Here is a 15,067-nt window from a genome sequence, read left to right on the forward strand (position 1 = left end):
CGAAATGTTGCACATGGTGTTATAGCCACGTTTCCGTTAATGCAATAATACGAGCATTACAGCTATCAATTAGTGATTCAAGTTCCTTGCATTTGCAAAACACACTTCTAGCGTTTGCAACAAACACGGAGGCTTGGGGTGTTAAAGATATGCCATTGCTCTTTGCGCATTGCTATGTAGTAGGATGATGACGCAGATTGTCAGGTGCGCTTGCGTGATCTGGAACACCACTTTTAACTCGCTTAACACTGTCACTTGTTAGATCATACATGAAACATTGTTTATCAATGAAAAGCTTGTTAAAACATAGTTTAAATGAGGGGGAATTAGGCTGGTTTTTACCAAATGCGAAAAGCTATCTTCGAGCGAGCCTTGTCACAGGCGAGAAGTCCTCAGTTACTGAAATGTTACTACTTTTAAACTGGCTGCGTGACGAAAGTGTGCTCTCCTTAATTTTGAAGTTTGTTAGTTTCATTATAACCGGACGACACTTCGTACTTGAAAAAGTCCCGATTCGATGCGCCCGTTCAACTGAACTTGGTGGCAAGGCATTTCCAATCGCTGACGACAGGGCATCCATAGTTTTGCTGTTCAGTTTGCAGCCACGACTCATGGGAATCATTTGTTGACTATTTGGCTGCTGTGCTGATGGAACCGGATTCAGAATCAGCTGTCAGACCAGCTTAGGTGCCTGGGCATGTGACAGCGGGTATGTGACACTGGATATGCGTCACTCTTCAATGAACTTCTTTGCCTACTTGGGTGACTGGGTATGTGCCGCTGGACAGCCAACCTCTTTAACATCAACTTGAATCAATAGGTATGTGCCGCTGGGTATGTACAACTCTTTGATGACAATAAAGTCTTGTAAAATTTCTCTGGTGCTGGGTGGAACTGAACTAGCATCATATACATTCAGACAACCTTGTCTGAATACAGTCAAACCTCAATATAACGAGCACAGATATAACGAATTACCGGATATAACAAAGTAAACATAAAAATCATCTCACCAATATCTGTCTGCAGCGAATACACACTCATAATGAATATCAGATACTACGAAGGTATTTTCGTGTCAGATGCGACTTCGTTATAACAAGGTTCAACTGTGTGTATGCAGACATGCACCACATGCGAACTTTGAGGCAACTAGGTAGTACGTGTCCTGAAGATGGTGCGAGAAGTTCAACTGCATACACACCTCGTACATGACACGTCTTGATGTTGGCAATACAGCGTCGCTGCATTGCTTCAATGCTAATCGCATTAACGTCATCATTCACCATGAGATTGGTTCTGCCAGAATTTTTGTGTAGTGTGCACACATGGCAGGCTGGTAAAGCTTTCAGTTGTGGCTATAGCCGGACTTCAGGTTTCAGCCACACATCATTTACCAATTGTCTATCAGTGTTTTCATAAATTTTTATTAGCGTTTCCATCAACAATTTATCAAAGCTTTTTACAGCAAAGCTTTTAGCCTCTAGTAGGTCGGGATTTTTCGTGGGCTTGTGCCCGCCTAAGAACAGTACCACCACATAGCGGCCACGGCCACTCAGACAGACCTCAAACAGCAGCTGGAAAAAGGATTTATCTTTGAGTTTCCACATAACAGAATTATGTTTTCTAGTATGTTCGAATTACAATCTGAAGCTATCATGTCTGCAGTTTGTGTGTACATCGTACCTCACGAATTTTCTAATGCAATTTACTAGAAAAATTCAATTAGTTCAATAAGGCACTTGCCCCTGGCGGAGGGCCTAGAGGAATGAGGATGTATATGGCACTTACGCACACGTGTCTGAGCGGGTGACATACCTTGTTTGTGGTGGTGGTGGTGCTTCTCTAATGTCAGAAACAGCTTCGCTGTGGAATGGAGGCGGATTCTCTTTCTTTTTTTATGATGTGTAGTCTATAGAAGGCTTCGTTCAATAATGTTTATCAATAACTCATTCATTGCTGGGGATTAACATCTCAAAGCAACATGCGGGTTCTGAGAGACACCACAGTACAGGGCTTCAGATTAACCTTGACCACCTAGCGGTCTTTAACATGCACTCTAAGCTTGCCACCAACAGCTTTTTTTTTTGTATTTTACCTCCATCGAAATGCGGCCGTGGTAGCCAAGGACCATGGTGCAACATTTTAGGTGGCGACACTTGCCACAAAGCGCAACCAGATAGCATTTGCAGCTTCAATCACCATGCTGCAGCACTCCCGCTGTTGCCATGGTCAACAACTGTACCACAGAGTGGTGAATCGTGGCGTCCGAGATAGCACCGGTGCACCTATCGCTATGCTCGGATAGATGGTCGAAGCGTTTTGAGAAAGGCGTAGTACATGCAAACAGAGAGTGCACTACAAGCTTGCCTCTGTTTGGATCTGCATCTGAAAGCTTGCCCTCAGCAGGTGCCTTTCGTGGAATACATAAGCACTTTATTAATATTAATGATGATTTAGCTTTAGGCACAGCAGGAAAGCAGCAGAAGCAATCTCAGAACAGCAGAGACTGATAAACATGTTGCATTTAAGTCATGGTGACCTTGTCAATGACATTGCTGTTGCTAATTTCGCCTGCTTTGGGAACTTGTCTGTACAAACTTTCTCAAATCAAATACTTCTCTCGCCTCTTTTCACCAGCAGACTTCTAACGGGAAGGCCACAGAATGATGTGCAAACCTTTCTATCCTAACAAAATTTAGTTTTCGTAAAACTCGACGCAACATTAGTAAAATCATAGAACGAGCCCGAATTTGCAAATTTTAAAGAAAATTAGGAAGAGTTGGCAGGTGTGCAGTTCGACAATGTGTGAGATCTGCATAAGTTTTTTTTTCATGTTCTGTTCTATTACATGCGCTTAGTCATGCAACTTGAATTTTCTTCTTTTTCGTTTAAATGCTGCTGTAGGCATTTTCGTTGTTATTACAGCATCATTCCCTATTACCTCACTATAAGTAATGTTATCTGAGCTTTCTTACAAAGATTATCCAGAGTTTGTATAGCCATGACATGCTTCATTTTCTGTTTACTTGAAACTAACTTCCTTCTGCAGTCCCTTGCCAATACAGAGTATGGAAAGCAAAATAGGATGTGTCATATGAGCAGACTTACCTGCTCCTTAAATGCCTGCTCAATGGCTTTGACCGATTCCTCAAAGCCACGGCACGTGTTCGTGTACTCCTTGGAACTGAACGTCTTTTCGCTTGAAAACCACCAGGCACGGCCACCTGGACCACAGTGCAGGTGAGTAATTGCATTTATTGTGTGCATTTTCTCTGCTTCAAAAAGGCAGTCTATTATGTGCACACGAAGTCAGCAAAGGAATGGACACGAATTATAAGGGGCATGTTTGTGCACAGTCAAATCTACTTACATCGAACCTGAATATTTCTAATAATTGCCTGTATTAAAAGATGTAAATATCCCCTCAAAAGCCAAATGTAAGAATTTTCGGATATTGTATGCCTATATTGACATCTGCAGGCATACAAAATTATATATAAAACAACATTAAGCACTATGCCCCCATAATGACGATGGGAGTGGTTGTCACGGCAGAATTCAGTAACAGGGGAAGCACAGGCTACAAGGGCCCGCTTCCCCAAGATGCATTAACGCATCAGTTAACGTTTGTCAGCACTGCATTTTCCACAGTGCATGTGAACATTTCTGCATTCTAACTCTGATCAAAATGCTGCCACCACGGCTGGTTACTGAACCCTGCCAGCCTGTGCTCAACCGCAGGTGCTGTAAGCCACTGATCCACCCTGATGGTCAGAGTGGGCTATACCAGCCCATTACATTTCGGCTACCTGTCTACACTTGTCATGCTGTTGCTTGCAATTCTACATAGCAACTGCAGTCAGAGCTTGAGCGCAACCCTGTCCTTGAAGTGCAGCCTTAGTGCATCAGGTGGCAGTGCACTGGAGAAGCAAGTAAGAGGCGACTGGAAGATTGGTGGAATAAAAGTATGGAAACGACAAACAATGGAGGCCTACAAAAACAAAGTTCACAAGAGCGGTTCAGAAACTTTGGCTATGGGAATTCATCGTGGGTTCTATTTTTCCTTTCCTCTTTTTTTTTGTTTTTTAACATAAGTAGGACACTAGGCAATAAAATAACAAGAGCTTGGTGGTGCAACCCACCACTCCGTTCCAAAGGGGATGTTCATAACATACATACATACATACATACATACATACATACATACATACATACATACATACATACATACATACATACATACATACATACATACATACATACATACATACATACATACATACATACATACAAACATACATACATACATACATACATACATACATACATACATACATACATACATACATACATACACCGACCCACCCACCCATCCATCCACCCACCCACCCATTCACCCACCCACCCATCATATGCAGATGCCACAGTGCCTATTCTAAAAACAGCATGCACCATCTAAAGTGCAGCACACTGTTCAGTTCCTAAAAACCTTGAAGTCTCCTGGTCCTCAGTATTGTGATCTTGAAGCTTCAACCATTGGCATCACTGGCAATTAACTGAGACTGGCACAAGATTTAGCCATGTGACCGCTGATGACGAGCTACCTCATCATGACAAAGGTTCCACTACCTTGTAATTTTGACACATAAATAAATAATAGACAATGTTTCTTGCCATTTTTTTCAACAGGAGCAGTAAAGTGCTATAAGAATTCCTGGTATCATATATTCCAGAAAAAAAAATAATAAATCCAGATTTTAAAATAACCCGCGCTTTTAATCACTCAATAAAACTTGTAATCAAGTTCTACTGCTATCTGGTCTCTTTCTTATGCACAAATGTGCTCGCATATGCTGGAAATTTCCTTAAAAAATGGCCAGGCTTAGCTTGCTTAAGCCAAGAATGCGTTGCATATTGCGCGGTCAGGTGGTGGCTGCGGCCGCGCGCGACCGCGCCAGTTGGGGCCCAGCTTTTCCTCCGTGACGTCACGCGCCGGCGCAGCGCCCCTAGCGGGAGGAGCGGGAGTCAGGTGGTGGCTGCAGCCGCGCGCGACCGCGCGAGTTGGGGCCCAGCTTTTCCTCCGGCTGTCATGACGTCACGTCACGTGGTTGCGCTAAAGGTCAATGGTGGCTGCCCGGCCGCGCCCAAGGGCTGAACTGAGTGATTGCAGTATGCAACGCATAAAAATGTGCCTGTCTTCTCTGAGTAAAGTTAGTTGCAAGTAACACTCTTTAATTCCTGTCAGGCTGTTCATTTACATGTTATTGCATATCTTCCACTGCAAAAAAAAAGGTATGAATCAAAATCAATTACCTAGTACTCCGGAGTAAAAAATTTACCGTTCACTATACAATGAAAAGCATAAAGGCAGAACGAAGGTGGCAACTGCACATAGTGCTGTGACACCCTTAAAACAAAGATCACATTGTAAAAAAAAAAGAACAGAAAGAAACAGGCACATGATACGGCACAGTGGTTGGCTAAGGCTAATATATAATGGCTGTTTTGCTATATATTTATGGTTATAACCAAGATTTCTGCTGAGAAATCATTGCCTTAAGATAGTTCATTGTTGAGCTTTTACAGGTTCTGTTATTGTCGCTTTTCAAAGAAGCAACGAGAGTGATGGTTTATAATGCACTGTGCAGTCTTGTCTGTAGAGTAAAATGCTATCATCAGTCCATCGCCGCTCCTGTGTATATGCATCTTTTACTACCATTTTGTCTTCCCACATGTTCACAGCAGAAGTGCCTACCATTTCCTACAAGTGAACAGACAGACAATGTAGAAGTTTTAAATGTGAATGCAAAATCATTTTCTTTCACAAACATCAAATGAATCACGGGAACCTGAGCTGACGAAAAGCCTTGACACGCACATACTTCTTTGAACATATGACATCCCCACAGTCTGTCACAGCACCTGTAATGAGATCACACCTGGTCAAAAAGCATCTGTGTATTGCTGTTCTCACCTTCAGTGTCTCCTTCGCCATAGACTCCATTCTCTATGAGGTGGGGAGCGTCGATGAACACTAGAGAAAGCAAGAGACACAAATAAAAATTGTGGCAGAACCAATCTCAATATGACTGTCGATGGTGGTATTCAATCAATATAGTGACACAATGTATTGCCAGCGTTGAAATGTGTTACGTATGAAGCGCGCACTGCCGCGGCGCTTCTCTTTCGTAGTTCTCTGAGAACACTCAGCGCCATCTAGCGCCGCCACCACAAAGCCTGCGCATGGCCTCCGAAGTGCCAGTGCATGCAAATGCTGAGAAACAGAGCATGCGGCAACCAAGCTCCTCTCTCTTGTATCTTTCTGCACAGACAGCGCCACCTAGTGACACTGCCGAGAAGTCCATGCATGGCCACCGGGATGAGAAGCATGGCGAGCCATGACTGCGACCCTGAGAATTGTTCCTTTGCTTGGCTGCAATCTCAGTGGCACATACTCAATAACCCAAGTTGGCAAGAGGTTCATTGAAAAGAGGCGCACACCCAGCACATTGATGGCGCAGCTCGCTTAAGTGTTGGTGTGAAAGAAATTTATGGAAAAGCGGCACATACGTAGTGCATTTGTGCTGCAGCCTGCTAATGCGTCGGGTAACTGTTTCCAAGGGACCTTTGTGACATGGGTTCAATACTGCCCAGAATAGGAGAAATTTAAGGAAACTTTTTCGCTATAGTGTGGCAGATTCGCAGCGGCACATACCTAGTTATCCAAGTTGACGTCAAAAATGTTCATTGAAGAGCAGCACACTCCTTATAGCACATACCATGTGACCCAAGTTGGCAGGCATCGAAGAGGCTCATTGCAGACCATCACAGTTCGAGTGGCACAACCTAGTACTCCAAGTCAGTGTCAGACTTTCTTTGAACAGCAGTTTTTACCCCGCCACGCGCCTACAGTGATCCATGTCAGCGTAAAAGAGGTTCGTGGAAGAGCAGCACGTATGTACACACTGCGACATATTCAGTGAACCAAGCTGGTCCAGTGGTTGTTTTCGAACCGTGTTACTTTCGCACAGCAGTCCGATGTGCTACCTATTCCACCAACTATCTAGTGACCGAGGCAGGCGGGAAGATGGTTAGATACAAACATACATACAAACATAGATAGATAGCCCCCAGAAAGTGCATGAAGTATCCGAAAAATGCTAATGCGTTTAAAACGTGCAATGAGGACTGGTGCAGCACAGGATAGTATGCTTCCTGTTTGGCAACAGAGAACAGACAAGCTAACACCGGCAGAGATTATCCATTCCCACAGCTGAACGTGGCTACAGCAAACGGTGAGGCACAATATTGTTGGGTACAACAAGATAGCCCTCGTGAAAAAAATTTTCCCAAATAAAGCATGACCAAGGCTTCATTGCGTTCCAATGCAAAAAAGGGACACTTGCACTGCTACACAATAAATGCACTGCAGTTCACCTAGTTCACTATTCTTGTGCCCTTACTCTGAGCACTTCGGTAACTATATTGGGGTGTACCAAGCACTCCAATGTTATTGAGAGTCAGTCAGTGGGTTTCGAGGAAATTTTTTTCGGAACAAATACGGCCCAAAAATATGAAAAGATCTTTGAAATCTCCTATTTTAGTCTAATGCACTGTCCGAAGCAAAAGTCCAGGGACCACAGGAGCAGTGGCCAAGTTGTATCACCACATTCTCAAACGGTGGAGCCTGCATTGCAGGCTTGCATAAAGCACACACACTCGCACACTTCTTAAATTTCTAATATGCTCATTAGCTCCGTTTAACTTAAAATGATATTGAAAGTGCAAGGTGTTTCAGTAGCCTCTGAGCGCACATCACTCGATGCTATCAAACAAAAAGGGCGCACATCTCCTTCATTCCTTTTCTCACTATTGTTCGTTTTCGGAATAAATAATTTGACACTATATTCCCTATGAGTTCTGTCTTAACATCATTTAATGCAACATTGAATGCATCTTTTGAGATGCATTATATATTTAGAATGAGCATCTCGTGTCTCCGGATTATCTGCGAATGCCCGTATCGGCACACAATATGCAGCGTTGCTGGAGGGGCTTATCAGCGAGATCGTTTTGCTCAAAGACTCAAGCATGTAACTACCATTTTGCCATCAAAATGCACCAAACAGCGGCACATGCCAGGTAAGCTTTATTATTTCAGTCTTCAATAGCAACGAGTGACGTACGCTGCCTTGTCTGTCTGTTTTTTTCAATCTGACCACTGATAACAAGACAATGTGTCATGCCTTGTTACACTGTTTTTTGCAGGCTGAAGAAAAAAGAAGAGCAAATGCAATATAATCTGGTTTAGGCACAAAGCATAGAGCAATGAGCTGTTAGACTCAAAGCGCTGCACACTCTTGCCCACATGGAAGCTCTTGCCCCACATGCAAGAGTTCCTCTTGTTTACTAAACTCCATCAGCTGAAGCAGTGAATTTAGTGACATCTTTACTATTTCTGCAGGTCTCAAAGCTGTAATTCTCCTCTTCCCCTCCCCTGAAAATGGTATAATGGAACAGAATAAAGGGGCTCTGAAACACCTTCTATAAAAGGCATGGAATGTGTTGCATATTAATTACAATAGATATGGTGTGTGTATGCTTTTTGGTTTGTTTTTCTTTCTCTTTTTTTTCACAATACAGAATTTTAAGAAATTGCCAGTGGCAAATAGCATAATACTAGTCCTTGAGCAGGATTATTCAATGTTGCGGACATTACTTGCGTGAGGAGTCGAAACATCTATTCAACTAATTAACAAAAATTTACTATTTACCTTCTCAATTAATTACATCACGACACGTATTGCGATTTGCGAAATGTAGCCGGCAAGTTTGCGAGTCATATCCACTTGAGATTAATTTTCAGAATGACACCAGTTTCGAGACATTCATTCCCAATGTGTGCGATGAAATGCATGGGCATTCCAGTTGCTTTTGTGTTTCAATGCATAGAATGATGGTTTGTTAATAAAGTGAGTGGAATAATAGTGAATTTTTGCTGCCAGTTTGACTGCGCACATCTCCAAACCAGTGCAATCCCTAGAAGTAATTCCAAGTGGATAGGCCTTGCAAACTCATTGGCTATAATTTGTAAATTGTAATATGTACCATAAAGTAATTTAAAGGTTAATTAGTGATTTTTGCTAATTAGTTGATTATGCACTTTAATTTCTCATGCAAGTAGCATTCACTGCTTGAGTAATCCATCTCAAGGACTACAATTATGCTATATGCTACAGGTTATCTTGAAAAATGATGTGTGGTTCAAAAAAAACACCCTGTATACAAAAGGGCAAAGAGAATTCCAGACATCACCATAGTATGCACATTTCAATGCTGGTGCTAATAAATGATTGTGCTAAGCACAGCCTTTTCTGAAAAGCTATTAAAAAGCAGAACAAGTTACCTGATGCTACAGTAAGTTCATTGGTGCTCGATGCTTTTTTGTAAAAAAACTAGGGCTGTAATTCTTTACAATTACCTGAAGCGTGTGTCATTACTCTGAAAATTTGAAATTTCTATTGCTTTCTGCTGTGTAGTTTATTCGTAGATGACACATTCGTGAAAGACTGCAATGGTATTGGTAAATTGGCCACACTGTTTGTCTCTATCAGCACATACTATCATCTGGCACTTTGACTGCACTTCTTCTTTGCCTTCGTACCAGCATTGTAGGAGTTGTGTATGAGTAATTTGCATCCTAGTGTTGTACGAATGTTGATGGCTGTAGTTGATGTTTGGCCTGCATTCCTGTAAAAGGCTAACAATGCTGACGGCATAAATAATTGAAAAAAAAAATCACATGAAAAGCCGTCTTCTCATGAACATTTTGCAACAAAAAGTTCTAAATGCTCCTTATAGTTACGGGGTTAGTATCAGCAAATAAAATGCCGCTGCTGCCGCACCCTCACAGCCTTTTCTTCCCCTTCATCATTCCTACTGCACCCAAAGCTATGTGCTGTGTCTACATGGAACAGTGCCTCCACACGCTCCAGTCATCAATGCACCAAGCATTTGTATCTGCCTGACCTCCTGATTTTGCAACGCAACTCTCCACTGTGCCTCCCAATCTCATGGCCGTAGTATTAGTGCCCTTAGTATTGGTGCTCTTAGTATTGGTGCATGGTATTGGTGGCCATAGTATTGGTGCATTGTTCTCCGAAACCAGATGGCACCACCATCACCCAATCAGTGATGGGATTTCTTCGTGTTTGATTATTTGGAGCATTCAAAGAAATCTTCCCCAGAAGCTATCATGTTTACTATTGCATAGGAGCGAGGAAAGAAACAGTTACGGGGGCCTTCAAAAGGTCAGGTAGCCTTTTGATCAAAACTGTGGGCTCCCAGCTGCACGTACAGGTATATATAACATTTGCCTCAGATGCTGATGCCAGTACTGTTAAATGACAAAGTAAGCTTATTTACCATGTCCAACAAGCGTTGCAAGGCCCCTTCGAGTGCTTGTCATGTGAAATCTGCTGCTATTACAGCATTCGCGAAATAGTTTTAGATCACAAGATCCTAGTCTCTCGCTCCCCCGTTTATGTTGTCCTTTTCCTGCTACATACTTTTGTCTGTGCCTGCACACCTGCCTTTCCATACCACAAAACTCCTTACACTGCACAATGCAGCCGCCCCTATTCTTGGATATATGTGCTGCTTGTGACATAAAGCCCCTTGTTAACTTATGAAATATAGGAGATATACTATTCAGGCACTCACCTAGATCCAGCAAGGACTTGGTTGCTTTACGAAAGCCTCCCAATTTAGATTTGAATGCAGCAGCATCTTGCCTGAAGAAAGAAGAAAGAGAACAGGGCTAATGTACATTTCTTACAAATTTCTTTTTTTTTTTTTTTGCTGGCATCCTATAGCTTGGGTTGAAACCCCCTTAAATACTGGTCAATAAACCCACACATGCTACCTGACGGCATCAATGTTGCTGGATTCAAGACCCTCGTTATGTAATAAACGAGAAGAAAAGGGGTTAACCGAGGGGCCCGGTCGCCTTCACCCAAAAAATCACGTTCTTGTGACCCCTGCGGCAGAAAGGATTTTCCACATCCGCCACCAAGGTCTGAGAGTGGGGGGACACTCCCAGGGTTCCACTAGGAAACATAAATACCCAAGAAAGTGGATGAGGAAACGGCGTCGCGATAGCTCAATTGATAAATTGGTAGAGCATCAAACACGAAATGCGAAGGTTGTGGGTTTGGTGCCCACCTGCGGCAGGTTGTTCTTTCATCCACTTTCATTTCCATTAATTTATCGTTACTTTATTTCATTTATTAAGCACAAGTAATTTCCCCTATGTTGTCCTTAGTGTCAGTGTTTGCTGGCTTCTTATGATATGACATATTTTGGCTGGTAATACAGTTAGTTCATTGCACAGTGTGAAACGTACACGCCAACAGCATATGGCATCTCACCGAAAATGTGTTCAAAATGTATTTCATGCGGTTGTCGCTTCATTACCTCTAAAAATATCTGCAGGAGTGCCATGAAGCCCTCACTCCCCGGTGGACTTCGGATTCCTCACAAATCGTCAATGGACCGAGGTGCTATCACATGCTCAGACAAACATCACAAGTGGTTTGGACTGTACAACTAACAAACATGGGATTCCGGAAGTTGAGTGTCAAAGTGCAACCATGCCTTGAATAAATCAATTAGTGAGTAAGTGTCTGTATAAAAGATGAGAGGGAAATGAAATAGAGCCCTTTTTGCTGGCATCTGTATCGCAACTTGTGTGCTGCTCTGAATACAGATAGGCTGAAAGGAGTGAGAGCTGCTAGGGAGGGGCAGAAAAAAAATTGTGTGAAAAAGATTGACAACGAAATTTAAAGGTCGAACAAGAGAAAAATTAAAGCAGTGCATGACGCTGGGTTAGTTGGTGCTGCATGGCTTTTGAATTGTGATACCGCACTTGCGTTGTCTCCCCCCTATTTGTCTTGCTGCACTTTTCAAGTGCAGTGACCTTTCCAAGAAGGTGAATACTGGAGAGATAAGAAGTTCAAAGCCTGCCACTGCTTTGAAGGGCAAGGCATGGGACCAGAGATACCACAAAGGGCCAACAAAACACAAAGAATAATTTCGCCATGACACTTTTTACCAGTTTGTTGAACACAACACACGAAGCATTCAGGCTGTGTGTTTTCGATTTTCAAAAAAACTAAAGTAGTATTATAATACTTTAGTTCGTTGATAATACTGTAATATACTGCATATTGCAACATGGATGGATGGCTTGCTCTGAGGCACAGATAACTGTTTATGAATGCTATGCCCAGTTGATGCTGATGCTACTATGTATTCAACATGTGGCGGCAGTTTAATTCCAGCATACAATATGTGTTGTGCATGTCTCTGCATTGTCTGCAGCACTGCATCCAAAAAGTTAACCTGAGCCAATTCACCCTACTTTGAGCTTTTGTGCTTATATAACAGTGATAAACAAAATTGTGCCATTATGTACGACACAATTACTCGATTGTGCCTTCTCTTGCAATTGTGATGCTATTGTCCTGTTTTTATTTCAGCCGTATCATAACAAAACCATTGCTTTTGCTTGTAATTACATTTTATTCACTCTGTCATCCAATGTGTGTGCCAGGTCTGTAGCCTGTGAGGCTTGTATATTTCGTTTTATGTATTTCTATCTTGCTGTGCTGGGCTGAATAATTTCTATGAAGAAAACACAACATGAAAAAGCTGCTACAAAGAGCAGCAATTATGTCAACTGCCACAAAGTGTAAAGCATACTATTAAATTAGCAAAAGAACCTGCCATGGTTGCTCAGTGGCTATGGCATTTTGCTGCTGAGCACAAGGTCACAGATTCAACGCCCAGCCACAATGCCGTATTTCAAAGAGGGAAAAATAACCTGTTCACGTATTAACTTTATGCACATTGCATGACGAAGTGCCATCAAGTATTTCTTAGAGGAAAAACAGCTCAATGCTACAGTGGCTATGTATTTAGTTGCTAGAGAGGAGATCGATTTTGAGTAAATATGTAGGATTTTCTTTATTTTCAATTCTGGTAAGGTAGAAGTTCTAGGCATATCATACGTGATACGCCATGCGGCAAGGAGTTAAAAAAACCCAGGCGGTCAAAATTAACTTGGATCTCACTACTATGGCTGCTTTCACAAACCCAGTGTTGATTTGGGATGGTAAACACAACGAATCAATCAATAAACCAATTAGCAAAATATAGCCGCTGCCCCTGCTCCAAATGTTGTCACTTACCTATAACCGTGTAGGCAAAGAACCTGGAAATAAGAAGGGCACCACATTAGACTGCGATGCTTTAAGACAGAAACGTGCTTAAAATCCACTGCAGCTGCTACAATGTCGCTATGCACCACCTTTGTGTTTAAGTGACATCAAAGTAAATTACTGGTACTAGTAAATTATGGTAAATGGTAAATTACTTGTAAATTACTCAGGAGGACAAGCTGATCTCACCAGCTTATGCTACAAGGAGACTTTAGCTCAACTATGTTCCATTTCATACATAGCAGGCAATGCTACAAAGGCAGTCATGACCAAAAAATAGTGAGTACACATGAAAGTATAATGCATACGGGTTAGCAAGAAGCTGGTGCGCAGACGCAGACACAAGAAAGAAACAGACAACACAAACGCTGTGTCTGCATGCCTAACTTTTTTTTAAAGATGAATCCCTACTAACTAGGTCAACTCTTTGTTGTTACGATACATAGGTGCGCATCTTGTAATTCCATACAACATACTTCCTCAATTCATACTTTTATGCCACAATATATGATATAATTGTTACACGGAAGGCGTCACGGATCTGAACCTATTTGTCACCAATCAGAACAGCAGTTAAGTTGAACAATAATATTCAGTTACACTTCCAGTAAACATAGTTGACATGCATTATACAGACAGTATAAAACAAAGAACAAGAAGGAAGTAAGAGACATGGTCAAATGTATAACAGACTGCAGTACACTAAGTTAAGCATAGCCAAACTGGACAGTATATCTTACTACATTTCATCCAAATTTAAAGTGACCGAATTTTGAGTTTGTAACTGCAAGCAGTGTTACTTCTTTGTGCCAGTTCAATTAAAGCAGGGTACTCCTTACACAAATTCATAATTCACTATTCTATTGCTTGCTCTCCACAATTTGTGTGCACTCTTTTTAAAGCTATGTACATTTTACGCAAATCATGACCAGTATTCCTGCCGACATAGGGACGAGAAAATTCACTGCAGTCTCTTGTTACATCACAATATATATACACTGACTCTTTTATCTTTTAAATAAGGCAGAAATTTGGAATGTTCTGCTTTGACTTAAACGCAATGTTCATATGATGTCTTGAGTTGTCAAGTAATCCAACTGCTTATCTTTGCAAAGCAGAAAGCTTATCATCAACAGCATTTTCTTAGCGATACAACACTTGTCAGTGACAGCACCTTCTCTGACAATTTCTTTCCTCCCTGTCTCCATCAAGCAGTTTGCAACTTTCAGATTCACAGTTAAGGAATTGTACAATTTTGTGATTAAACAAAATTATAATGGTTTTAGTTCAATTAAGGTAGAGCTCCTTATGTTGCATAGTTTTGCCACAATGATGCATGAGCAAGAAATAACAGACTGCATTATATTGTACAATATTTTTTTTTCCTAGAGACGGTGATCTCACTTGGAAGAAATAAAAATAAAAGGTATTGCAATAATTCAAAGGGAAACGCCTTTCAAATTATTGAATTATTGAAAAGCCGGATCAGGGTGGTCGGCAAATGCAGAGTCATGGGAGTGATCAATCAGACAAAGAGAATGCATGGTATAGCGCATGGAAATGGTGGAGATCAAGATTTTCTCAAAATATTAAAAATTAAATTGCAGAGTTAAATGCACCGAAGCAGCAGCATGTGTTATGAGGGATGCTGTAGATGGAGGGGTCTGTGTTTTCTTTTTTTTTTTTTTGTACTCCGCCCCATTTGGAATGCAGCTGGGATCATTCTAACGATATTACAAGAAACTATATAGATGCAGAAACCACTGAACCTAATCCAGCTGTGA

General features: G+C 41.7%; 1 protein-coding gene across 1 annotated transcript in view; it reads right to left on the reverse strand.

The window, feature by feature from the left end:
* Positions 1-15,067, reverse strand: part of LOC142579892 (esterase OVCA2) — a 28,554-nt gene that overhangs the window by 11,931 nt on the left and 1,556 nt on the right. The window contains exons 2-5 of the mRNA XM_075690561.1: positions 13,254-13,276; positions 10,726-10,796; positions 5,978-6,037; positions 3,112-3,227 (exon numbers count right to left, since the gene is read on the reverse strand). Of these exons, the coding sequence (XP_075546676.1) occupies positions 3,112-3,227; positions 5,978-6,037; positions 10,726-10,796; positions 13,254-13,276 (270 nt within the window). The remainder of the gene's footprint in view (positions 1-3,111; positions 3,228-5,977; positions 6,038-10,725; positions 10,797-13,253; positions 13,277-15,067) is intronic.

The sequence above is a fragment of the Dermacentor variabilis genome, chromosome 4 (assembly GCF_050947875.1).
Source record: "Dermacentor variabilis isolate Ectoservices chromosome 4, ASM5094787v1, whole genome shotgun sequence".
NCBI lineage: Eukaryota > Metazoa > Arthropoda > Arachnida > Ixodida > Ixodidae > Dermacentor > Dermacentor variabilis.